Source organism: Chaetomium fimeti, assembly GCF_033439085.1.
Source record: "Chaetomium fimeti strain CBS 168.71 chromosome Unknown B0H64scaffold_4, whole genome shotgun sequence".
NCBI lineage: Eukaryota > Fungi > Ascomycota > Sordariomycetes > Sordariales > Chaetomiaceae > Chaetomium > Chaetomium fimeti.
This window is the reverse complement of record NW_026944332.1, coordinates 4,290,242-4,304,764: the sequence shown is the minus strand read 5'-3', so window position 1 is coordinate 4,304,764 and position 14,523 is coordinate 4,290,242. Positions and strand designations below refer to the sequence as shown.

At 55.8% G+C, this 14,523-nt stretch overlaps 5 protein-coding genes across 5 annotated transcripts; 1 reads left to right on the top strand and 4 right to left on the bottom strand.

Moving 5' to 3' along the window:
* Positions 1–926: 926 nt before the first annotated feature.
* Positions 927–2,894, top strand: B0H64DRAFT_323291 (ankyrin repeat-containing domain protein; the record flags this gene model as incomplete). The annotated part of the gene is made up of 3 exons (XM_062800604.1): positions 927–1,060; positions 1,121–1,344; positions 1,405–2,894. The coding sequence occupies 3 exons, from the start codon at positions 927–929 to the stop codon at positions 2,892–2,894; spliced, it is 1,848 nt and encodes a 615-aa protein (XP_062659994.1).
* A 758-nt stretch (positions 2,895–3,652) lies between these two features.
* Positions 3,653–4,984, bottom strand: B0H64DRAFT_461748 (uncharacterized protein; the record flags this gene model as incomplete). The annotated part of the gene is made up of 1 exon (XM_062807517.1): positions 3,653–4,984. One exon carries the CDS (start codon positions 4,982–4,984, stop codon positions 3,863–3,865), a length of 1,122 nt encoding a protein of 373 aa, XP_062659993.1. The 3' UTR covers positions 3,653–3,862.
* A 2,038-nt stretch (positions 4,985–7,022) lies between these two features.
* On the bottom strand, positions 7,023–8,496 carry B0H64DRAFT_360815 (kinase-like domain-containing protein; the record flags this gene model as incomplete). The annotated part of the gene is made up of 1 exon (XM_062801719.1): positions 7,023–8,496. Exon 1 carries the CDS (start codon positions 8,322–8,324, stop codon positions 7,023–7,025), a length of 1,302 nt encoding a protein of 433 aa, XP_062659992.1. The 5' UTR covers positions 8,325–8,496.
* Positions 8,497–9,088: 592 nt separating this feature from the next.
* On the bottom strand, positions 9,089–10,303 carry B0H64DRAFT_321486 (uncharacterized protein; the record flags this gene model as incomplete). The annotated part of the gene is made up of 1 exon (XM_062800518.1): positions 9,089–10,303. The coding sequence occupies one exon, from the start codon at positions 10,301–10,303 to the stop codon at positions 9,089–9,091; it is 1,215 nt and encodes a 404-aa protein (XP_062659991.1).
* An 830-nt stretch (positions 10,304–11,133) lies between these two features.
* Positions 11,134–12,947, bottom strand: B0H64DRAFT_171065 (concanavalin A-like lectin/glucanase domain-containing protein). The gene is made up of 3 exons (XM_062798762.1): positions 12,657–12,947; positions 12,145–12,582; positions 11,134–12,094 (listed from the first exon to the last, which is right to left on the bottom strand). The coding sequence occupies exons 1-3, from the start codon at positions 12,775–12,777 to the stop codon at positions 11,295–11,297; spliced, it is 1,359 nt and encodes a 452-aa protein (XP_062659990.1). The 5' UTR covers positions 12,778–12,947; the 3' UTR covers positions 11,134–11,294.
* Positions 12,948–14,523: the final 1,576 nt, after the last annotated feature.

The window sequence follows — 14,523 nt, the reverse complement described above, 5'->3', positions numbered from 1 at the left end:
TGACCTGCAGACGGGGCCCTTGTCGAGCAGGGTCTGCCCGGCACGCCATGTCCCAGCTTGTCGGGTCACTCGTCATTTCAACGGCGGGGAGCCCTGTCCTGGAGCTGCATATCAGTCGACATTGATCTCAGATGATGAAAGATACCCGGCGACGGGATCCGTCGGCTAGGGCCGAGTGGTTCGGCATGCCCCATGCGACCGGGCGCAGCTCCCTCGGCCGCTTTCCGCTGTCCTGCCCCTCTCGAGGGGTCGGGCGTCAGAGAGTCGCGAGCGCGGCCAGTCTTGTCGAGAGGCCACCCCCCTTCACAACCGCGGAACCCCTCCCCGCCAGCCCCCAACCGTCGTGACACCTCGACTTGCACCAGTCCTCCAAACCCCAAGTTCTAGCGGTGAGTGAACGGCGACAGGGGGGTTTCGCAAACGGCTGCTCGAACCGCTGGAACAGAGCCTCTCCACCTGTTCTTGCTGGTTGACTTCCCGGTCTCGGCTAGGTACCCGAGTCACACAGGCTCCAAATAACTTCTCGCCTTGCAAGTTGGCTTTTGTGTGTTGCTCCACGATTGGATATCGCGTGGCACGCCTTGCCACGGTGGCCGCAGTCTTCTCATACCTTTCCGTGTCTTTCAACGCTCACCTCCATTAAGCCGAGATATCGGGCGGAGGAGGATCCGGATGGCGTCAGCCGCCATGTTCACGTTGCGGATGCCTTGGCTCGCCAGCTTCCCGATCATGATTATAAGGAACATAAAATACCCCCGTTGGAGGACCGACTGCTCAACTTTCACACTCAGGTCCTCAACCGTGAACTTGTCTGTCTAGCCGGTTCCTACCTTCTCACATACCTTTTCGCAATTACCTCTACATCACGAGCCTGTCGTGCCACTCACATCTGCCGCCCAAAATTGTACCCTGTGTCTCTGAGCACCATGCCGACCCCGGCAAAGCCGCATCTTGACTGGGCTGGCCACCGAGGCAAGATTACGAAGCTGTACTGGAAAGATCGAAAAGAACTTCCGGAAGTCATGAAGATAATGGAAGACAAGTATAACTTTGTCGCAAAGTAGGCTCTCTTCCTACTACTACTTTATCCTTGGGAGTTGTTGGCTGACCTTTTATGAAGCGAGAAGGCTTACAAGAAACATTTCAAACTCTGGGGCTTGGGTAAAAATCTCAGCACAGAGCATGCGAAAGCAATGCTTGGGATCGCCAGGCGGAGAAGGCACCGAGAGAACAAAAACACGGCATTCAAGCACTACGGCAAGCTCGTCAAGCCAACGAAGCTCCGTCGTTTTTACAAGCGGTACAAGCGGGAGAAGTGCCCCAACTTTTCGCCTGACATGAGAGGTATGCTCCGTCGACCAACCTGTTCCTCTGACTAGATGAGCTGACGCGCAGGCTCACCAGCGGCAACTCCTCCCGACGTCGCGTACGGGACGCCAGAGCCCGATTCCTCAAACTACTACGCACTCCCGCCAGCGGTCCTGGGCTGTCCTGACCAAGAAGCAACAAGCGAAGGGGAACAGACATCTGTGGGCGATTCCACTGGGTCGTATTGTTTCGGCGGAGATGGAAGTCCTCAAGCCAGTACCATCCCGGGGGAGGTATCCCCGGAGCCCTTCTCTGGGCTCGGTGGTGGCCCCTACCCAGGCGCCGAACAGACCAACATGGCTGCTGAGTTCCCCCAGAACACATTCTCCGGGCATCAGCAGTCGTATGCACTGGGCAGCTTCTCGCAACCCAACGCGAGCTCCGCATTCGGTTCCCAACCATGGGTAGGTCCCACCGAACCTCCGTCTCATCCATACCAGGGTCCCGCATATGGGACCCCTTGGGCTTCACACCCACAACCGCCACAACAGCCACAGCCGCTGCAGCTGGCTATGCACTCACTCAATCTAGGCTCTACTGCGTTGGCGTTTCCGAACAACCTCAGCACGCCCGTGGGCTATAGAGTGATCGATAATGCTCGGTTCGATAATGCAATCCCGAGCCAGACAACCATCGGAATTTCTCAAGCGGGGTCGGGTGGTCTGGAATACTTGCCACTGCACAGTGCCGTTACCGGTAACGATATCAACAGCGCCAGAGCCCTCTTGCACAATGGGGTGAACCCAAATGGCGCGGCCCGCGGCGGCGTCACCCCCCTTCACTGCGCCGCCTACCGGAAGAATGTCGACATGGTCAAGCTGCTGATAAGCTATGGAGCAAACCTCGAGGCCACGACAGACAAGGACCAATCCGTCCTTTTCTTCGCTGTTTGCGGCCAGGGACAGTTGGGTAGCAGCGATATGATTTATGGCACTCCAACAACGACAGAGAGTGGCCCACACACGGACGAAAGCACATCACGGACTATTGATGCGCTCTTTGAATGTCCAACTCGTTGGGTGCATCTACGCAGCAGCCTGGACAAGCCCGACAAGGACGGCGTAACCCCGCTCATGGTCGCCGCGGGGGCTGGCTTTCAAAAGACTGCGACCAAGCTACTCCGACGATGGGCGCAGCCCGATCTGCGAGACCACGCCAACCACACGGCACTCAAGTACGCGGCTATGAATAGCCACCGGGAATTGGTCCGCCTGCTATTGCTAGCCGATCCCGCCGTATCATACAAACGCGACATCTCCCACATCCTGAAGCTGGCCAGCAAGAATATTGCCGCGGGCCATCTCCAGGCTGGGGGTGGGCAAAGGAACTTGCGGGAGCGCCGCCATGGGTCTGGCGAGATGCTCATTGCCGAGGAAATAGTGCGGCTATGCCGGGAAATGGGCCACGACGTGTTGGACCGGCTGCTCATGCTAGCCAGACAGAGGCGCAAGTCTGGTGTTGTCGAGTTTCTGCGGCGTGCCGTGACGCAGCTTGACTCGGAGGGCTCTCGTGCCGCCGGGGCTTGAAGGCGCGAGCCGACAAGAGTCGGGACACCCACCCCGACATGAAAACTCGTCTTTCAGGACGTGACCGCGCCTCAAGACAACTAGGTAGCCGTGCAGCTTACCACCGTGCCGTATGAGAAGAAGGCGTCGCCCCCAAGTTTCGGTGTTTTACTACTCCGTCTCGGTGTAGTGACAGATGAGAAACCATAATAATATTGCGGCATCGAGGTACGCTTCCAACCCCCCGCCCACAGAACAACCGATACTAAATAATGAAACAGATTACAAATAACGCTCGTTTAACTCATTTCTTTTTCACGGGGTGGGATTCGAGGCAGACTGCCGAGCCAAGTGGCGAAGAAAGTGGAAACCGTTTGGGGGCCAATCATGGATGGATTTCTTTTGTTAAGCACACACTCGTTGATAGATTTCTATTAGTCCGAATCTCTAATTGTTTTGCTTACGCTATACTCGATTGGTGCTTGTCTTACAACAGCTATACCCAGGTCAAAGGAGCGCTATGAAAATACAACCCAAACTCCTTTTCCTTGTTTCCATATGTCAACCATTTCCATCCGTTTTATCATAACTTAACCGAAGTACTCCTCCAGAATTTCAACAGTGCCTTGATAGAACTATCTGCATTTGATTAGTGTTGTTGACTGCCGACGGAGCCTAGAGGAGATCAGGGGACGTCGAGGCCAAGGACAGAGCCTCAAGCATCCACCCCTTTTTTAAGGACAACAACCACACCTGACAATCACATACGACCATAGGTGCTAGAAAGCTCGGGATCCCGTCCGCTCTCCCCTAGATAAACTAGCGACCGCTGGACCAGTAGTTGGGTCGGTGACGACCAGCGAATCCCCAGTGTTGTATGTTTTTGCTTTAACTTTTGGTGTTTTTCCTATTTTGACCAAGTGGTATATGAAACACCATGGGACCAGGTTCTTCGAGCAGCTCAGTGCTCCACCTAGAGCAGCACAAGGTCAGTCGGTCTCCATGTCATCGCCATACTCAAGCGTTTGATTGTGTTCGAGCCACTGCCGCGTTAGAAGCTGCCCCGAAATACCATCCAGCAAATTCTTGGTCCCCTCCAGATCATCCACCTCCGTCTCCATCCCCGCCAGCTCCGCCGCGCGCCGCGCCTCCGGTCCCGTCCTCCACGTCTCCGCCATCCTCGCACACCACCTCGCCCGGCAGCGGTACGGCCCCGTCCTCGCCAGCACGCGCATCGCGGCGCGGAACCGCTCCGTCTGCTCCAGCACCCCCAGCACCACCAACCAATCCTCCTCGCCCCGCAACCCCTCCGGCCACCCGTCCTTATCCCCCAGCTCCGCCTGCACCACGTCCCACACCGCCGCGTCCGTGTGCCGCTCCGCCGCCTCCAGCGCGCTCCCCGTCTGCGACCCGACGACGCCCTTGAACGGGTACTCACACTCCACCGGCCCGCCGAAACACCCCTCCCCGGGGCCCGTCAGGCAGCCGGGGACCCGCCCCGATCCCCGCGCCCGCCCGCCCGTCAGGTTCGTCAGCAGCTGCATGTGCGTGCGCGCGAACTCGGTGAACGACCGGCCCGCGACGGCGTCGTAGACGGTGTACCGCCCGGCGAAGCAGTGCCAGATTTGGGTCTGGATTAGGTTGAGGGTGTCGTCGTGCGGGCGGTAGAGGACTTCGAAGAGGCGGTCGAGGGTGGCGTCGCGGGCGGTGGGGTCGTGGAAGTGCAGGATGGCGGTCGCGTCTTTGACGAGGGTCGGGGTGGGTTGGGAGGTGGTGGTGAAGTCCATCAAGCCCGAGGGGGCGTGGATGGCGGCGCGGGAGATGCGTGACCCCGGGGCTTCCCGGGGTGGGGGCTTGGTCAGCAGGACCACGTAGGCGCTGTGCACTTCGAGGTAGAGCCAGTGTTGGCAGGGCTGGCAGAGGGTGGGCGTGGGGTGCTGGATGCTGTGCAGCACGGCGAGCATGTCGAACCGCAGGGTGTGCAGGGCCGGGTCGTAGGCTGTGATGGCGGCTTGGGCGGGGGTGCGGGAGGGCAGGGTGGCGGTGGAGGGGGTGGACTGGAGGAGGCCCTGGCTGGTGAGTTGGGAGTGGGTGGTTAGTGCGGTCGTCATCTTGGCTTTGGGGGGGGGGGTTGCGTTACAAGACAGGGAAAGATAGGTAACAGAACAGGGAATGATAACAGGGGGGTTGGAAAAGGATAGTGGATTTATATGTAACTGTACCATGGATGGAAGAGCATGTTCAATTAATTCATCTTGTTCAGAGGCCTTTGGGGTGACTGAACAGCCGGGATGCCGTGTTTACTTATTGCCTAATCGGGAAATTGTCCAGGGGCAAATAATGGCCGTGAACAGGCGGCGTTGACAAGGGGACAAAGCAGATTTTGGACAATGGAGAAACGGAGAGATATCTTAACATCAATAAAAGAGTACCCAACCAACGTGGCCCATTTCCAGGAAGCACAAGTGCGTGGTATCAACAACTGAACCGGCTCAACCAATGCTCTAATACGGTTCCTCCGTATCCTCCGCCTGGAATCCGTAACACTTGTTGGTTAATAGAGGTCTTCATATTACAAACAAGGCGACCAACACCACCGCTCTATACCGCTTTGCTGCAGTTTACACTTTATCCTCTGAAGCACCCTGCCAACCTAGGCTTTCAGACAAGCTGGTGTCTGCAGCGGATTGGGGGATTCTACTTGGGTGGTGTGGTTATCGAGGTCCTAGTTCCAGGCACGTCAGTTGGGATGTTACTAAACGAGGGTATTTTGGCGCGGCTTGTTGACCGGATTGGTGGTGTAGCGCCGGAGATTGTTTCGGTCCAGCAGATGGGCGAGGATGCTCGTGTGGGCAGTGTGCAGGGGAAGTCGATGCTGAATGGGCTGGTCACTGCGTTGAAGGTCATTATCTCTAGGCAGATTGATATCACCTCCGTCTCGAATATTGTCATGGGTCTGGTCGACACAAGTGATGATGGAAACGCTACAACGATGTGGTCCGTCTCGTGGTCTGAGCCGTGCCTCGTACCCTGACGAGCGAGTATCTGCAGCTAATTGCTTAGATAGGTAATGCGCGATCCATTCGATGCTAGGCCGGATGGTTATTCTTGCGGGGTGAAAAGCTTTAAGGAGAATTATACTACTGATACAACTCGTCGTATCCATTGTCATCAAAAACGGGTTTGCGCCACAGTTCAAGAAGTGAGGAAACGGGTGTTGTACAATGTATATTTGGCCGCCAGCTGGTGCACTAACCAGCATCTACCTATAGCATCGTCTTGACGACGCCATTATTTGATCCTTTGATGCCCCGCTACAGATCTAATTATACGGTGCTAGCATTCCAAGGCAATTCAAAGGGGAAACCCGTCAAATACTTCCGACAGCCTTCGGTCATCTGGGGAAGGTCTCGGCGGATTCAACAGACAAGGAGAACAAGCAGAGTTCATTCCAGTTAGCGACCAGCCTTCCCTACTGGGCCATCTTTGGCCACAGTGCGGATGGAGGGACGCGGGCTTCTTTTGTTGAGGCCTCAAGGGGTGGGAACTCGGATGTTGAAGGCTCGATCAAGTCAAGGCATGTCGTGAATTGTATAAAGGAACGGTTGTCTTCGTTCCAGTTAGGTAGGCTTCAGACATTGCAGAGTCAACATCACCTCACTTCCTCCTTTTGAACGAGACGAATAAAACAACAAGTATCCAGCACCATCATTGAAGAGCACATCATCGACAAGCAGAATGCCGCCGTACCCTTCCAAACACCACTGCCGGAGATGCGACAAAACGCCAAAGAGAATGTCGAGGGCGGGACATTGCACAAAGCACTAGTGGACCTGCCACTACAATGGTCACACACATTGGGTTCAATACAAGAACGAACCGTGCCAGCTATGTGGAATGGAATATGAGGAGGGTGTCAACTGCTACGGGTGCGATCTGAGTGTAAGTCGACTATCTCGGAGCGAGAAAAGGAGAGAAAAAGACTTCGCGGTACATAATGAGAGGCTGACAAACGAGAAACAGTAACCCCCCAACCCCTTCCTTTCCTTCCCTTTCCTTCCCTTTCCTTCCCTTTCCTCCCCTTCCCTCCCCTTCCTTTCCCTCCCCTTCGCTCCCGCCGCTACCAAACCCGAGTTCCATCATTTCCAATCATTTCGACAAGTCTCCATCCTCATCCATGCCAAGGTCCCCCAACGGAGACGATTCTCCCAGCCGAATTCCGTCGCCAGCGCTATCTTGTGTTTCTCTTTTGGCGGTTGTATCGGTGGGCAGGGGGTAGCCCTCGTGGGAGTACAGTTCGGGGGTGTAATCGAGCCGACCAGAGTATGGAAGCCCTGTGCCGTCCCGGAGGTCCTTTATGTAATTGGTCACAGAATTGATGAGGGTCTTCTCTGAGCATTTCATCGTCATGAATGAATTGCTGAACGCGCTCATGGCGAAACTCTTTTCGTTCATTGACGCGATGAATGTCGACCGTGCATCGGGGGTGGGTAGTGCTTCATAGATGGCGCGGACGAAATGAGCACGCAGGACGGCGTTCTCGGCGTATAGTTCCTTGGACCAAGACACATCCTGGATGAAGATTGGGTACTCGTAAAGGAAGTGGAGAGGTCCCGTGTAAGCATACTCGAAGTCGATTAGACCGACGAGTCTGGGGCCCGAGCCAACTTCCAGCTCGAGGAAGAGCATGTTTTGTGCGTCGAAATCGGCGTGGATCAGGCAAAAGGGTGGCTGGAGGTATGCGGCGTGGTCATTGCGGGTAAGGAACTGGTCGATACTTTCTTGAGTTTGATGGAAGAGATTCTTGAGCTCCGGCGACTCGGCTGATTCGGTCGATACGAACGATCGCAGGTATTCACCTGTCGACTGAAACGGGCCCTTCGGCTGCTCGAGACAGGGGCTGATGACGGGCCCAATACCATGCTCCGAGTCGTCTAAAGATCCGATCTGGTCAAATTGGAGTGCAGCAAGCTGGGCAAGAACCGAAGCGATCTGCGAGAGAGCCGATTTCTTGTTTTCCAGTGATAGGTCGTCCCATAGGCTGTGAAGACGGCGTCCAGGAATCTTCTCCATGAGCACGAAGGGCGCGCCGACATCATTGTCCACATCCAGATCGTGGTAGTAGATTTCGGGGACTGGAATCTCTGTGAAGCGCTTGAGGTATCTGGCCGTGGCGATCTCGCTAAGTGACTTGGCCGAGTTGCTATCACCGCGCGTGAATCGTGCAACGCAGTAGAAGCCCGCCTGCGCGAGAGATGCGGGAGCTTCGGCAGCCTCCTGAAACTGAAGGGTGAAGATCTCGTGGCTCGCTCCCCGGGTCAGCTTTTTGGCACCGATGCATTTGGCGTTGAGAGCGCGGCTGGCATGGTCCATCAGCCTCCCGAGGTTGAGCTCAAGCTCGGGCGGCTCATCCGAGTCGTAGGCTTCATCGGCGCTGGAATACGAGGACATGGCGTTGATGTTTCTCTCGGATCTCTCCTGTCAAATTGGATCTGTGTGACGCGATGTTGTTGCCGTGCGAAGGCTGACCGGTCCTGAAGTGAGTTTTCCAACTTGGTTCCAGTCGCTCGCGCAGTTGTTCAAGCACTCAAAGGACGCCGGCGTTTGCTTTTCGTTGCTCGAGCGAATCAAGGGTGGGAAAGAACTTACATAGTACATACATGGAATGTGGCTGTGGGTCGGTGTTGTTTGAGCAAACACACGGCAAACCACCTTTGTTCTGACCCCGTCTGTGTAATCGTATTTACAATGTCTTGGCGATTTGCTGTGTCAGTCTGAAGCTCTATAACTAAGGTACCTTATGGAATAAGTCCCTGTGCCTGCTAACCGGGTATGTACATACATACCTTCCGCATACCACTTATCCCCCAACATACACAAGATGCCGTCGTCACATATTCTTCCCCACCACCATCTGAATAGGGCACCGCACCTCGAACCCCAGTGACAGCTTCGGCAGCGGCCCGACCTCCTTCCCAGACACACCCTCGGTCGGAGCGTTGGCACAGGCAAGCCGCCGGTTGCAGCAACGACATCTGGCACTGTTTGTGCCGTGCGCTACGAAAATACTCGGAGCGGTGACGAAGAAATAATCGATGTAGAACTGAGCCGCAACCTGGTCAGCAGCAACAAGGGAAAGCCACATTCGAACGTGGATGAGCCATCAGAAGCATTTAATGGGACTTTTGCGCACTTCGCCTCCTCTCTGCTTGAAGCTAATACTCTGAGAATTCTAGCTCGGTGTCGACAGGCGCATACTGTGAGGCAGCCTCCCCTCCAAATCGCTCTTTCAGCCACCGCTGGCCAGCATTATAACTGCTATTCCACTCGGACGGTACCCAGCCCTCGAATTCGCCGAAGCTCGTGCCCCAGAAGATTTTCATAGGATTTGGGGGAAGGTTTTCTAGTTGGTATGGACGCTTGCCATGGCGAGAGAGCTCGAATACCACAGCTATATTGTAGTCAACGATGACAGGCCGTGACAGAGGCCGTTCGTTTGACCCTGACGGCAATGTAGTTGAAAGGGGCCGTAGAATGATGTTGCGCGGGGCTAGATCCCGCTGGTCAAGGCCTGCGTGCCGCTGTCTCACACTACTATCCAGTATCATGGCGAGAACGTCGAGCCGGTCCGGTTCGCTGTATTGTGAGACAAGGGCTGGGTCATCACAAACGTCCCGCATACTGCAACCCTCGATATTCTCCATCAGCACTAGGCGGACAGATCGATGTACCCGCTGTCCCGCGTGGGTGATGGGCAAGGTAAAGGTCCAAGAACCAAAGTACTCTGGAGCGGACAAGCCGGTTCGGCCACCCTTGCGCATTTCGTCGAGATGATGGAGTGCGGCGGCTTCGTGGGTATAGTGGACATCGGCGAACCAAGCAACATCGTCGGCCTCGTGTGATGCATGCGGAGACTCGAAGGAATAGTAAAGCGGATCGAAGATCTTCGCGACAACCTCGTCAGGCCCTTGAGGCCAAGGGCTTGGAGTGACCGAGCATAGGACCAGCTGAGCGCCCCGGCCATCTTCCACAGCTAGGGTCTTGAGGACGGTAAGGGTGGCCGTGGTGGCGGGAGACGAGGATATGGCGGTGTTTTGGCATTCAAGAGGGGGGTATGCCAGAACAAGCTCAGTCTGGGTAACTGACTTAATGTCCACGTCACTTCGTTCTTTCCATGCTCCTGGGCCATAATGGGGGTCACCAAAGGGTGGAGGCGGCGTGTGACGCTTGATTTCCACGGCAAAGCCCGCCAGGTAGGGACAGGCTGGCTTGTCCGGATCCGGTGGGGGACTCCAAAAACGTGGGTAAAATTCTGAGGGCGGGAATTGTCGTGGAAGCATGACCGGGATGGTGGGCGTGGCATGAGGACCCGGAGGATTAGTTGCTGTAGGAGTCACCAAGGCAATTGATGACGAAGTCGGTGAGGGCATCTCATCCATAAAGTGAGCTGTGAAATCACGGCTGTGATATGCGATGAGATGCGATCCGGGGCGCGACTATAACGCCCAAAGAAGGAGTTAGAAGACCTTATAAGTCCAAGTTAAGCAAAAGAAGCCGGGCCCACTTGAGGGTGAGTTTATGGGCTTTGCTTGTTGATGACTCTCTGACAAACTAAGCGCGTCTTGTTGGTTCGGGGAAAACACCAGGGGGCATTTCCAGGACTTGCCGTTGCCTAAGGAACCGAGCCACCTGCCACGAATCATTCCCACCACCCTTGCCCCCTAAAGACAAAAGAAAACATGTACGGAGTTTTCTACACAAAGCTCGGATCTCACGCAGTATATGTTGATATATGTCGTGCCCTGGGCCACCCCCAGTTTCTCGTGTGCACAGTCGCGAGTCTACTTGGCTAGCAAGACTCGCCTTAATGAACCTCCCGAAGAACTCGACGTACTGACCAGACAACACAGCACACAATCAAGTCCACCGCTCACTCAAGCCGTCACCAGCAGCAACAAAACACTGGAGGCAAGTCTGAGCTCATCGACTAGGTATGTGCTTCGCCCCACCCCAAACAGCAGGCCCCTAAAGCAGGACAGAGCAGACATAACGGACGTGGATGCCCAGCTACACAAACAGGCACCAAGCACAAACAACTGAAAAGTACCCAGCGACTATAGTGCGGTATGGTATGGTATCAAAGTGCATACAAGAAGCTCCAAAAAAACACAATCCAAAAAAAAAGACATTAGGTGTAGGTTTGTTGCGCCAGCTCCCGCTCAAGAAGGCATACCCGACCGACATTAGGCCATTACCCCCAATAGATCAGACCGAACGCACGCCAGATCGGATCAGATCAACCCAACACAGATATAATCACCAGATCAAACCGGTAGATGGACCGGTTCCAAAAATGCACATATGCATCCACCCGGAAGTCACTCAACCTCACACTCACCAACTCACCAACTCACACACACCTCACAACAAAAGCAACCCCGCAAACCCGACAACAACCGCAAACGCACTCCCACCCAGGGTCCGATCAACGACGCGGACGCCATTGTTGGCGTTATTATCGTTCGCGCCCTGCGAGCCGCAGTGCTGCGAGAAGCCGGTCGCCTCACACCCGGGGGCGGAGCCCGTGCCAGAGCCGCCGTCGCCGCCCCCTTCCCCGCCGTGGTTGCCTGCGCCCGAGCCCGGGTTTCCGCCGCCGGGTACCTGGTTGGGCGGGTTGGCGCCGCCGCCGGGGATGGAGTGGGCCGAGGAGGACTCGGAGGGGTCGCTGGAGGAGGTGCCGTCGCCCTTGTTCATGTTGGTGCCCGTGCCGAGGAAGCTCTTGAGGATGGTGGGCTTGTTGCTGTCAACGACCGTGTCGTTGGTGGCCGCGATGTCGTTGTAGTAGTACGACCGGCCCTTGTTGGTGCCGGGCGGGCTGTCCGTCTTCCAGCACTCGACCGAGATCTCGGCGAAGGTGGCAAAGTAGTAGCCGAACTCCTTGATCTCGTCGCCGTTCCAGTCGATCGGCCCGCCGGCCCAGTCGACGGTGCCCTTGGCATTGGTTTCGAGACCGCCGGGCCAGATGGAGATCTGCACACGCGACGGGGTCTGCGGGTACGCCCACTGGTTGGATGTGGCGTTCCATGTCTCGGACCTTTTCTTGGTGCGTCCGAGCTTGCCATCCACGATCCACTTGATCTCGTCGGGGGTCCACTCAATTTCGTAGTCGTGGAATTCGTCATATGAGTTGCCGTCCAGAGTGATGTTGCCGCCATTGACGTCTAAGTAGGGTCAGCACAAGATGCGAGCAGAGGACGGCGGGGAATCTCACAGTCGGGGATGCCCTGGAAGTAGTAGTTGGTCTGCGCGGTATCCAGATCAACACCCACCCACTCGTAGTCGATCTCGTCCTTGACATCGCTGAACAGAATAAAGGCTGTCACCACACCGGCGCCCCGGGACGTCTTCATCCGTGCCTTGACCTTGCCGTACCACATGTAGGTGGTTGTGGCCAGGACGGTGCCGACCGACTTGGGCGGCATGGTCAGCAGAATGTTGTCGCCGTACAGGAGCGGCTCGCCCTGGCCGACCCAGTCCGCCTTGCTCGGGTCGCCGAGGTACTCGCTGATGTCCTTGTACCGGTCGAGGGAATCCATCTTGTAGACCTTGTCCTCGCATACCGGGGCCGGCACACACGAGTCAAGCGAGAAGGACATGCGCGGGTCGCAGCCGCCGAGGCAGAAGGCGCCAACACCGCATTGGTTGTACTCTGCAGGTTTCCGGTGTCAGCGATGGGGTTTCGGTAGGTAGGTAGGACAGTGCTTGCAGCTTGAGGTTACTCACGAGAGCAGCAGGGTGCTTCCTTGGGGCATTTCTTGTCGAGGGAGCACGACGGAGGGTCGACGGCCAGCACGGTGGTCGCGCCGAGGAGGGCAGCGCCCAATGACAAGAGAGCGCGAACCATGGTGACTTGGGATCGAAGAGGCGTCTAAGTCAAGTCGGTTTTGCGCACTCAGAACTTACGTCCTGGAGGCTCAACGAAGGGTGAGACCGGGTCTGATTCACTCTTCCGGTTGCAGGTTCGGTTGATTTGGGTTGGAATGCAGAGGTCGGGTCGGTAAAAGGAGCCGGGTTTATTAATAACTAAATCCCGTTATTCGACTTCCCCTATCGAGTCTACTGAATCGGCCGGGAGGATGCGTCGAATGGGTTCTCGAGGTTGAAACGATGGGGTCGTGTTACTGGTGGACAGAGCTAGTCAACGTTATGCGTGTCACTGCAGCTGCTGCGCGTTTCTTCTCCCAATTATTTTATAAAAACGAATGGATAAGCCAGCTTTTCAGGTCCCTCTGAACGAGGCGAAGGATCCTGACAAAAGACTGGCACGGTATAACGAAGGTTGCTCCCGGGGAGAGTGGGCTCCTGACAAGGCCCTGATGTCGAATGGTCGCGTTGAAGGAAAGGAGGAAGAAAGCACGGAGGAAGCGGCGCGATTGACGAGGGGGGGGTCAATTTTAGCAGATGGAGCTCTCTCCTTGCTGGGCACAAGCCGGGGTGGGGAGCAGTCAATGTCCCAAAACGGAAACCACACACCACCAGCCCAGGGTCCTGGGGTATTTGGGCCGTTCGGGGCCGCGGCTCTTGGCTAAAATCAGGAAAACGGCTGCCACGCCGAGACGCAAAAGAGTGGGGATTACAACCTCCTTTTCTCGTGTTGCAATTCGCAACTCGACGCCACAGGACAATCAACGCAAGAAGGGGTCGTTGCGCCTCGAATCCTCCAGAAATCTTGACGGTTGCCTGTCGTGCGGGTTCCCGCAAGCCACCTGCACCCAGCGATCGCACTGCATCAATCTTCGTATGACAATGGATATATTTTGTTCAGCACCTTCAAAGCTTGCGCACGTTCCACGGAAAATGAAGCGCCGTTTCTTTAGCTGCTAACTCGGGAGTTTCCAGCTGTTCTTTTCCCCAGATTGCCCCGTCACGCCTTTCCTCTTCGGGGGGCGATAGAACGAACATGCGGGGCACCACTTGCCCAGCCTTTGCCGTTCCAGCCCGAACACAGCGCCCCAATCCTTCCTTCGTGGCTCGTGTCAAGATAAAAATGATGCCTTACATCTTTTTGCATAAACCCCTCTCGTATTCTTGCCGCTGCTTTGAGCTGTTCTAGGGATACTTACCAAAAATTAAGACGGTATCTTCTTTGGGCAATTTTTTCTTCTTGCCCTGCTGACCGCGGATCACAACCAAAGAGAGACGTGCTGGCAAAAACTCTGTTTGCCCGGATATCCGTCCTCCGAGTTATCTCGGCCGTCCTTATCATTCTCCCTGCGGGGTGGGAGGGGCGGATACCGATTTTGACAGAATATGACAGAGGTGCGGATACCAAAGTAGTTATGCAGGGCCGTTGCCACGGTTGTTACACAGGATGACACATTGCTCAACGTGGACAGGTCGGTCACGATCAAACGGGGGTCCTGGAGTTGGGTAGAAAGACACACAGACATCAATCTCAGCCCGCCTGGACCTTCGGCGGCTGCTTCATATTATCCCGCTACCTTACCCCTAACCTAGCAAAACACACGCTTCCTAGGGTGATGGAAAGAATTCTCCAAGTTCTGTCTTGCGACGGGAAGGTTTCATAAACAACCTCTGACGAAACCCTACAATAATGACTACCACCGACAAGTCCCTGCCGTTTCCTCGT